Source organism: Populus alba, chromosome 1, assembly GCF_005239225.2.
Source record: "Populus alba chromosome 1, ASM523922v2, whole genome shotgun sequence".
In the NCBI taxonomy this organism is placed as follows: Eukaryota; Viridiplantae; Streptophyta; class Magnoliopsida; order Malpighiales; family Salicaceae; genus Populus; species Populus alba.
In genome coordinates this window covers 19,418,175-19,429,307 of record NC_133284.1, presented here as the reverse complement: position 1 = coordinate 19,429,307, position 11,133 = coordinate 19,418,175, and the positions used below count along the sequence as shown (strand labels likewise).

The 11,133-nt window shown below is 36.6% G+C and overlaps 1 protein-coding gene across 1 annotated transcript; it reads right to left on the bottom strand.

Annotated features, from left to right (window-relative positions):
• Positions 1-873: 873 nt before the first annotated feature.
• On the bottom strand, positions 874-9,090 carry LOC118062648 (ABC transporter G family member 29). The gene is made up of 22 exons (XM_035076483.2): positions 8,886-9,090; positions 8,063-8,472; positions 7,540-7,749; positions 7,361-7,445; positions 7,110-7,269; positions 6,922-6,998; positions 6,744-6,797; positions 6,212-6,302; positions 5,448-5,749; positions 4,731-5,329; positions 4,475-4,635; positions 4,269-4,378; positions 3,977-4,130; positions 3,801-3,860; positions 3,527-3,699; positions 3,042-3,374; positions 2,571-2,945; positions 2,344-2,477; positions 2,024-2,251; positions 1,765-1,936; positions 1,421-1,675; positions 874-1,315 (listed from the first exon to the last, which is right to left on the bottom strand). The coding sequence occupies exons 2-22, from the start codon at positions 8,458-8,460 to the stop codon at positions 1,046-1,048; spliced, it is 4,401 nt and encodes a 1,466-aa protein (XP_034932374.1). The 5' UTR covers positions 8,461-8,472; positions 8,886-9,090; the 3' UTR covers positions 874-1,045.
• Between the last annotated feature and the right edge of the window lie 2,043 nt (positions 9,091-11,133).

The following is an 11,133-nucleotide window of genomic DNA, read 5'->3' as shown; positions in this document are numbered from 1 at the left end:
CACAACATAAATATGTTTGTGAGCTTCTAGCTAATAGCAACATGAGTGGTGCCAAAGATATCTCCACGCCTCTGTCCACATCACAGTCACTTCAACTGGTTGATGGCACCGCTGCTGTGGACAACACAGGATTTCGTCGCATTATGAACAGCCTTCAATACCTCTCTTTGACGCGACCAGATATATCCTTCATAGTCAACAAACTCTCTTAATTTATGCACAAGCCTACTACAACTCACTAGACATCAACCAAACGGCTTCTACAATACTTAAAACAAACCATTTTCTATGGTATTCAGGTTCACAGAGCTAGACCTTTAGTGTTACACACATATTCTGATGCCAATTGGGCTAGGAATGTGGATGACCGCACGTCAACGTCTGCATACATCAGTTTTTGGGGACCTAATACCATTTTATGGACATCCAAGAAACAGAGAGCAGTTGCACAATCCTCAATGGAGGCTGAATACCGGCCACTGGCCAATGCAATGAACGACTGTGTTACGTAACAAGATTGGTCTTGTTGATTGAAGCTCAATCTTGCGTAACAAGATTGGGAGTAGCAGGGGGAAACATGCAGAAAATCTGCTCAAATCAACATAAAGAAGGAATAGCCAAAAATCATGGCAAAGACTGCCATCAACGCTATATTTGGAACATGAAATCTGCAGCTGTATATTGTAATAGTGCAGTTTTAGCATTACCATTTATTTGTTTTCAAAACTGATTCCACGCTGCTGTATATATTGCACACAATATTTATCAATAAAGTGTGGTGAATTACTCAATCAAATAGCTGCTGTGTTCAATCTCTTGTTCAATCTCTATATCGGCCATCATCTTTACTAGCTAATAAACGCTTGCACATGCTTGTTTGCAAAACAAAATCTGCAACTTATATTGCTATGAAGAACGATACAAACCTTGTACAATTGCCACAAGCATAACCTTCTACTAAACTGTAATCCGTATGGTCCCCTATTATACATATCTACAAGCTCAGCTTTTACAAATCTTGCTTCACTAGTTTGATAAATCTCTCCTATCTTGTCTGGAAGTTCAGTGTCCTTATGCAGAAGGCAAACAGGAATGCGAAGAAGACAGTAAAGCCAACTAAGACTGCGGCAACCTGCCCCATGAAATCTGGGTCATATCCATAATTTTCTTGTATATAAGCCTTTATCGCGACACGACTGCCATCAGGAACAGTAATGGGGTCCGAAACATCACCGTATTGGGACACGATTAGTCCATACACTGTCCACGCTACAGGGCAAATCCAATAGTACCAGACCCACCACTTGGGAATTCTCTGAAAATTCAAACGGAAACAGAGTTGTGTCATTACACTAGTACGGCGAAGATTAAGTTAAAAATGATCACAAAAGAGAATACTTGAGAAAGAAAATAAACGTACCGGTCTTGGTATAAAGAAGCCAGAGAAAAGATTGAAGAGAGAATAGAATGTTGCTGCAAAGATGGCTGCTACTTGGTGGTTTGGGGTAACGGAAACAGTCATCATTCCATAGTATGTGAAGTAAAGGAAGGAAAAGAAATTGACAAAGAAGAACCACAAGAATTTGGCTGCAGTCCATTCGAAGGACACCATGGCATACACAATAAGTGTATAGTATGTAGTTTGAACAAATACGTATGGTATTTCACAAACAACCTGCATGTCGTACAGTACAGAGTTCGGTCAGTTTGATGTATATGTACACAAGCTCTTTAAGGATACAGATTAATTCCACTTCAACTCACCTGTGCAATGGCATAGGGTAATGCAGAATACATTCCAGCTGCTTTTTCTCGGTAAAACACGGTTCTTTCGACTGCTACAACTGGTTGTACAGTTGAGCAGTTGTTAATACCAACAAACAAGACAGAAGCATACATGGCACCGATAATCATAGACAGATCGCTTGAGCTATCCCTGAATATCATAGAGCATATATAAATTTTTGGCCTACAGATCAACCATGTTATGTTTGTATTCTAAGCAGGAGTGATAGATACTGACCTTTTTGTCCCGACCTTCCAGAATATGCTACCAACCATAAGAGCACAAACCAAGGTGAAGAAGTATCTAACAAGGTTGTAATCAGGACTTCTCCAGTATGTCCACCACTGCTTCCAAAGGCAAGATTTGAACTGCCCCCATGCAGACTCTGAATACTGAGTGGCGAAATAAAGGTCTGTTGCTCCTGGTGGTGGTGTGCTCAACTCCTTCACCAAAGCCTTGTTTCTCCTGCTCATATGGAAACAAGAATTGAGCTCGAAATTTGAAATTTAGCAGATAACATAAATAAATAATTTTCGTATGGTTGTGACTGGACATACTGATGCAAGGATGAAGATTTGTACTGTTCCGCAAAGTCCATTCCAAGCCGGACTTCAGCTGCAACTGAACTCACTTCTAGCATCCATGTCGCTGGATTGTACTTCTCTTTGATTTTAGGGACTCCAGGAATGGCCTGTAATAACTCAGCCATTATTTATGAAATCAGGTTAAGGAATCCATCTTTATCAATTATTGGATCAGGAGAATCTCAGGGAGATCAAATTACCTCGAAGTATTCAACGATCTTGTGAGAGTTTCGACCCAATGGTCCTGAGTAGATTGTTTGTCCTCCCCTCTTCATTAATAACAATTCATCAAAGGCTTCAAAGATGTCAATGCTAGGTTGATGGATCGTACAGACAACTGTTCTCCCAGTATCCACAGTGTTTCTCACAGTCCTCATAACAATGGCAGCTGCCCTTGCATCAAGACCAGAAGTTGGTTCATCCATGAAAATGATGGAGGGATTAGCAACCAGTTCCACTGCTATTGTTAACCTTTTTCTCTGTTCTGTTGACAACCCTGTGATTCCTGGAAGCCCAACTACAGCATCCTTGAGATTGTTTAGCTCGACCAACTCCATCACTTCATCCACGAAAATCTGAAAAGATAAAATCCCACCATTTTTTTAGTTCGTAAATTACCACCTCGGACTTTAATTATGATAAGTTAAATTGTGGAGCAGTAACAAATTTACCATCTTTTCTTGTTTGCTGACTTCTTTAGGGAGCCGAAGAAATGCTGAATAAATCAAAGATTCTTTAACAGTGACTTGAGGAGAGTGGATATCATTCTGTTCGCAATATCCAGAAATTCTTGCAAACGTTTCCTGTTTCTTGGAGAACCCGGAAATTTTAATATCACCTTCAATGTATCCACCAGTCTTTCTTCCTGCCAAAACATCCATCAGTGTGGTCTTTCCAGCTCCACTGACTCCCATTAATGCCGTGAGTACTCCAGGCCTAAATGCTCCTGTTACTTCTCGAAGTAGTTGCAACCTATCCTCTGGAACTCCTTGCTCCTTCATTTCCTATTACCATCAATTAAAATTGTTTACTGAAGGAGTTTTAAGTGGTATTTTCTGTATAAAAGAGTTCGGGTTCACAAGTAGTATGTCTATGGGATGAATGAAGCTTTTGATAAATTGAGTTTAGACTGAAAGTAGAAGGTATTGATTCCTACCGGGGGCATGTCCACAAAATAATTCATACTGTCAAAGGACATGGCTAGAGGAGTGAAAGGAAGAACCATTCCTCTCTTAGGAGCAACTCCATTTGCTGCCTCAAGTGAATCGGCATTTCCACTGACTCCATTGGGATTGGATGGGCTCCTCGTTCTCAAGATTGCCATTTCACCTGTGATATGACAAGTCCATGTAAGGAATTGAAGCGTTTTATGCAGTTCTGACGAGATTGAAACAGAGAGCATGAAATCCATATCTTTTTAGGTTCCTTACTTGTATTGGTTCCTTCTTTTTTTGTTTCCTCAGAGATTATGGCCTGTGGCTTTCCAGCAGCTATTGTCAAACAAAAACAAGAAGAATATTAGCTACCTTAAAGAAGAGAACGAGTTGAAATCAGTAAAACAATTTCACATCATGCACATTTTATTGAAGGTAATGCTTTGACTTACGACTAAAGTACGCGAGAGCAAAGGTGAAGAGAACATTGAATAGAACAGCAAAGCCTAGAATAGAAGCTGTGCCAATCCAATACCAGTTCTTATCTGTGTAAACATCAAAGCTCTTGAGCACTGCTGTGCCTAAAATGGTAGAGCCGTCTGAACCCTGTAATGCAATCAAAATATTATTCTTAAACTTGCTTTTATTTATAACACAAGTCTAAATGCTAACTCTAGTATATTTAATTGATAATATGTAAAGGTTGATGCTGCAGATAGAGTTATTTTGAGCATGATATCTCACGTTTTTGTTCATCCACCTTGGTGCAGACATTTCGTTCACAGCTATGGCATTGAAACCATAAGACAAAGGTGAAACCCAATAACCCCATCCCCACCAATCTGGAATGGTACCTGTCATCATGGCAGCAACTCTCTATTAATGCATTCAAAGCCAAGAATTTCAGAATTCTGACATAGCTAGGGGGTAACATGTTATTTCATTCTAACCTTTAGGTAAGATGAAACCGCCAAGCAAGAAAACAAGGAGTAGAGTGAGAGCCCCGCCGGTGTTGGCAATGATCATGGTTCTGCAGACCCCAGCAATAAGCCTAAAGAGTCCAGCAGCCATCTGTTGGATGAAAAATACCAGCAGCAGTTGCTTGAAAAACCTGAAAAACAAGATCAGGAAATTGTCACTCAAATGATCGTGCAAAACAACATGATCGTTAATTTGAGAAGCTGTGGATTGGCTACGCCTCTTTACCTGCTAGCTTCAGGTGCAAAACCAACGGAGTAATAGGTAATTGACACCCAAACAACAGACTCAATTATAGACATTGGCAGCTGCAGCAAGAAAGTTGGCAGAGTGAAAGTCCAGGCAGGATGGAATTGAAGATCTCTTTGCTTGTAAAATACTGGAAGCCTCTTGATTACAAGCGAGAGCTCAGCAAAACCATTGAACATGTTAATGATCATAGTAAACAAAAGGGCACCAATGTATACCGCTCCATCTTCTTCATTCCTTGTGTGCATTTTAGACTTGATGAACACCGTGGACATTATAATTGCCATAATAAGAAGTTGAACCGTCTTGGCTACATAAACATATGCATTTCTCTTAACCAGTATCCATTCTCGATCCCAACATGCCTTGAGTAGTTCCATTTTGGGAACAGAATACTTCGAGAATGACAGAGCTGCTTTGTGGCCTTGGGTCTTGTCAAATGGCACGGAAAGCTCATTCTCTAGCCTCATCCCCACATGGAACCTCTTGAACCTTTCAACAAATTCTGGGACTGTTACGTATCTATATGGCTTGTTTCTATCATCCCAATACTGTTCCTGGTCTTTCTTCGAAGTAACCTGCAGTCAAGAGCCATTAATCAAAACCATGAGGTGTCTGCTAGGCTTGCTTGACATAGGCCAAAGCCCGCCAGTTGGTTATGGGCCGGTTTCAATTAAAAAAAACGAAGAGGTTTACCTCTTGTAAGAAATCAGCTGTGCCCTTCCTCTCAGGACAGCGGAACCCACAGCTCTCAAAGAAAGCAATAATGTGTTCTCGTGGGCCCTGGTATACTATCTGGCCTTCTGATAAAAGGATGATATCATCAAAGAGATCAAACGTCTCAGGAGCAGGTTGGAGCAGGGACACCAAGATTGTAGCCTCGGTGTAGTGTACAATGTGCTGCAAGCACTTCACTATTTGATATGTCGTGGAGCTATCTAGACCGGTGGATATCTCATCCATGAAAAGTGTTTTTGTGGGTCCAACAATCATCTCCCCTGGATTAATCATGGAGATTAAAGCATTAGGAAACAAACAAAATGACAGCAGCTAGCTACATGCTTGCCCATATTATCATTAAACAAATGTTCTTTTGACTTCATTCGATGGAAGGGCCTCTATTTTAATCCTTCTTAAGCATGATTAAGTAAGTAATTGCAGTTTCGACGGCAGCAACTTCTTAAACAGGTTCCTATAACAGAGAAACGACAGTTGCGAATGGCTTTTGTAAGAAAGACACCAGCGCTGGATGTCCAAAGAGGAGTGGTGGGAGAACCACAAGGAAATGGTCAAATATAACAGTACAGAAAGCTAATTTTAGGCTTGCAGGAAGAATATGCCAACACACAATTTGTCAACTTTAGTGTTCTCGAGTGAAAAGCAACCCCCACCTAAATCCTCGAGTCTGGGATATATAATTGGATAAATAATATTCGTAAATTATATTATAAATTATCAACCTGTAGTCACTCGCTTTTTCTGTCCACCCGATATCCCTCGTATCATGTCATCTCCGACGATGGTATCCTTGCATATATCAAGTCCTAGTATCTGCTCATCCAAAACAAAATTAAAAAATTTTAAAAAGGAGAAATTAGCAAGGTTTAGAATGATTACATGATAGTTATTTGACACCAAAATTTCGAAATTACGACATTGTGCTTAGTTGGTGGAATTAAAAAATGAAAACGAAAAAGTAATAATGCATCCAAAAGTTGGTTCACCAACCAAAAATCCTTTAAAAAACATAAAAATGAAGGGGTCAAGCACAACCCAGCCACGCCAGCATGGCTAGACACCAGTCAACGTGGTGGGTGGCGAGGAGAAATCTTTGACAAAAGAGAAATTAGTGGCGACAACCGTGAGTTTATCAGAAACTTGGAAGAGTCATAAAGACAGCTTGAACCACACATGAAGCTTCCATGCCACCATCCTCTTAAGGTTATTTCAAGCAATGATATTCCATTGTTAGGGAAATTCTACTGAACTTACTTTGAGTGTGTAGTCAGTAATGAGACTGCTTTCAACTCCTTCCATTGCAGTTGCCTGAAAATTACAGTTGAAATTTATTATGTAACTTCAAGATTTGTTAATATTTATGATGTCACGCCACATATGCATGCATGTGGCAACTTGCTCTTTCTTAATTTGTAGCTAGCTTGGCATTTACCTTCATGAAAAGATCCACTTCTGCCTCTGGAAATATTCCAGCATCCTTCTCTCTTCTTGCAAGCTCACTTAGGAGATCTATGGGTATAAATATAACATAGCCAATTCAATTAATTTGATCTTCATTAATTTCTTATCCCTCGATTGACAAGAGAAAATAAATAATTAAACTTCGTATAATATAATCACCATATCGTGTCCCGACCCCTTGACACCTTGCTGAGAAATCCAAGGTTTCTTTCACGGTCATTTCTCCTATGTGAACATCGTTTTGGCTGATATATGCTGATGATTTCCGTGGCATAAATTCCTTGAGTTCATATCCATTGTATGTTAGGTCTCCTGTAACCTGCTCAAAAAGAAATTGTATCAATTATAAGAAAACACCATTCTTATGCACGACAAACATATATTATATATGATAAATATTTGTCACCAACCTTAAGACTCGGGTCCAACTTTCCTGCTAGAGCTAACAAAAGAGTTGTTTTTCCTGAGGATGGTGGTCCCAGCAGTAGTGCCATCCTGTAACAGAACAAAATTTAAAAGGTCACATCAGCTGATGAAAAAGGATAGATAGTAGTAATTACAGAACGAAAAAAGACATAGATATAGTTACCGTGAAGGTTTTATAACCCCAGATGCATCTCTGAGGATTGTGAGCTTAGTTCTCTGAGCCAAATTAATCCCAACTACACCAAGAGCTGATTCAAACATGTTTCTTGCAGCATTTGGAAGGGTGGGGAGAGCTCTGGTGCCAAAATGGCAGTCAGCTTCAATTGTTAAATGATCAAACCTGACCTCAATTGTCGGGAGTCGGATGCCAACCCTGCAATTACAGGGAAATTATTAATTGAGTTGACTCGACCTGCAGGGTCTAGATGAGTTGAAACATGTCACTAAAAACAATACTCACTGCTGGTTTTATTTTTATTTTTTTTAAGAAAGGGAGAACAAAGAAAAGCAAATGATGAACTATTTTTTGTTTATGATTCTAGCAGCTTTATTGGTTGGCTTTAATTTCTGGAAAACAAGACTAGACTATCTGGGCCATGATGAAACAGGGGAAAATAAACAAAACCAGAAGAGCAAAAGACTAATTCTATGATAAATAATGGGAGAGAGGTTAACAAGAAACTTACTTATCGACTCTTTGTCTGAATTTCTTCAAGTATTTCTCATTATCTTCCTCTGCAACCTTAAAGAGCTTGTCGATAAAATTTTGTCTCTCATTTATGTCAAGCTTTCTCACATCAACTTCTTTATGCTGCTGCATCTTGCTGCCTTGGTCCTCAGTATCCACGAAAGATTTGATGATACTTGTTCTTAACCTATTGTATGTCGGCAACTTCTCTATGGCAGCCCATTTTAGAGCTTCTTCATCTTCATCGACAAGGTTGCTTCTCCTAGATTGCCTGCCAATTGAAAACATGTCTTCCATGTTCCAACTAGCCCTGCTCAAGCTCCTGCTTATGCTCCTGCTCAAGCTGTTGTGGCTTGATCGTCTACCAGAAGCTCGAGCCCTCTCTACGCCATCCATCTTTCTCTTATTCTGAATTGAATTTAGAAAAAAGAAAAAAGAGAATCAGTTCCACATCATGAAATGGAAAATAAAACAGCAGGAAATTGATTTAAATGCCAAAACAATGATAATAACAATAATAATAATAAAACAATAAAAGAGAAGACTTTCTGTTGTTTGCTTGCCGAGAGAAGGTTAAGAGAGCAAAGAAGAAGCAACGAATTTTATTTATCAATTGAATTAATTAAGCCCAATGTCAAAGACTTAAGTTTGGCGAGTTAGCCTAGCATGAAAGCCTGCGCCTAGAGCAACCATTAGGCTTGGTTGAGGTGAGGTCTTCACGGTACTGAAGAAATCACAACCGAGATTTTGTGTTCCTTAAAATCCTTCTTCTTCACCTACCAAACTGATGCTAAAATAAAGGCAAACATGCAAGAACTTACTCTCTCTGGTTTCTTGAAATAAAAAAATGGAAATGATGTTGAAATCTGTTATCTCTTAGGAGGAAGGAACGAGTCGAAAGAGGGTTGGTGGAGTTTTGAAAGTTCGCTTCTCACTTTCTCACCAAGAAAATCTTGAGGAGTTCTCCCTGATCCCTCTCTTCCCTTGTAAATGAGAGTGGTGGATTTAAGTTCCATTTCCTCTAGAGAAGTTGGAGAGTATATATAGCAGCAAGTGACAAAGTGGAGAGGGTGCAATTTGCAGATGGAGAATTTGTCAACGTCCGTATAAAAATAATAAAATAATAAAATAGTTGATTAGAATAGTTGGCAAGTCCTGGTTGCGCAGGTGTATTCCAACTTGATTGGCCTTACCAACTTTCCTCCCTGTTTCTCCATGCAATGTTCCTGTGGAAATCAATTTATCACTGATTTTGAACACTATTTTAATTTTTCTGAAAGCAATTTTATGGGTTCTGTATGCATGGCCAAATGGAGGCAGTAATCATACGGGAGAAGTCCTCAATGAAGTATAATATTAGGATTGATAGCTAATGAAAGCGGCCGTTTGTTTCATTTCAAGAAAAATAGTTTTTCAAAATTCTTCATATTTGTTTGCCTTAAAAAAATTAATGAATGAAAAATAATTTTTAGTCAAATAAAAATTTAATTTAGTTTTCAGAAAAATACTTTTTTTATTTTGAATGAAATATATTTTTTTAGAAAATTGCAATAAATTCAAAAATATTTTTGATTAATTTAATTTTCATATCAATTTCAATTTTTTTTTATTGCTATTTTTTTTCTCTTAATTGAATTTTTTTATCTATCAGATTTGATTCTTATTTTTTTGATTGTTATTTGTTTTATTTGAAATAATTTATGAAACTAATTCTTTTTTTTTTAATTTCATCATCTTTTATTTTTTTTTTTATCTATCAAATCTGGTCTCATTCTTTTTATTGTTATTTTTTTTAATTTGAAATAATTTATAAAATTCATTTTTTTTTAATTTCATTCTCCATTCTTTTCATAAACTCAAAAAAATAAATAACAATCGTAATATTTCATAACTTTTTCATCTATGAATTTGGTCTTCATTCTTTTGATAAACTTGAAAAAATTTTAAAATTTTAGAAGTTATTTTCCATATCATAGCCAAATATTAGAAAGTGTTTTCCAACTTATTTTTTTTACACTGTCAAACATTGAAAAATAATTCACTTTTCATGAATTTATATTTTTTATGAAAACTATTTTTTAAAAAAAAATCTACTTTTCATAAAACAAACAGAATTTAAATGACAAAATCTTTCATTTACTTGGGCCTAAAGTTTTTGTTTGTGGAGTACATGCAATTTGTTAATCTTGTTAAAAATGAGAAACTTTATCGATATGATATATATGGTTACAATCAATCAATTAAAAGGTATTCATAAACCCAACCAAACAATTATGAAAAATAAATTAAAATCTTTAATTATTCAAAATTCTTGATTTAATATTTTGATGTAGTTCTTGATTTTCTTCTTCATTATTGGTGATTGTATTGATTGGATTGCAATCTAAATATTTTTTTTTCCTCAATATGCTCTCTCAAACTTATAGAGATTTTAAATAAAATCTTCATGGATTTGATATCTATATTTAAAGATAATATTGAAATCTTGATGACCATTTTGAAAAATAACCTCCATGCCAAGGCTATTCAAACTAGTAACAACCAATGAAAAACAAAATAAAAAACAAAACAAAATCTACATGACAATATTTAACTCTATGTAAACCATGAAAAAATCAACTCAAACTTTACTCAAGTTTGTAACTTGAAAAAAATATAACATGAAGTTAATACTTCATGAATGAGAGAAATGTCATCAAAAGCATAATAAAATTGCAATTCTAAGAACGAATAAAAAAACTAATAAATTATAGTATTAGAGTTTAAATCACTTAATCAAATACAAGTTGATAATAATATGATTTTCTTGTAATGGAGGGATGTATGATGATTATAGAAAAAAATGGCAAAAACGAAAAAACCTAACAAAATAAATTTTCTAGTAAGGGATCTAATGTAGTTATAGAAAGAAAAAGGTGAACATAAAAAAAAAGTTAAGAAAAGAATGTAAATAAAGATTAATAAAATAAATTAATGGTTGGCAGGTAAATATGGGTAAAATGTTGCTCGCCAATAAGATGAAAAAATTTTAAAATAATAATAAAAAAAAAACTCAATATATAAGATTCA

Excerpts from the sequence above, each read along its gene's own strand:
- LOC118062648 (XM_035076483.2), bottom strand. The coding sequence starts at position 8,460 with ATGGATGGCGTAGAGAGGGCTCGAGCTTCTGGTAGACGATCAAGCCAC. Across the intron at positions 7,446-7,539 it reads GGGGTTATAAAACCTTCACG|GATGGCACTACTGCTGGGAC; the intron begins GTAACTATATCT and ends GTTCTGTTACAG. Across the intron at positions 2,252-2,343 it reads AAATCTTCATCCTTGCATCA|GAGAAACAAGGCTTTGGTGA; the intron begins GTATGTCCAGTC and ends CCATATGAGCAG.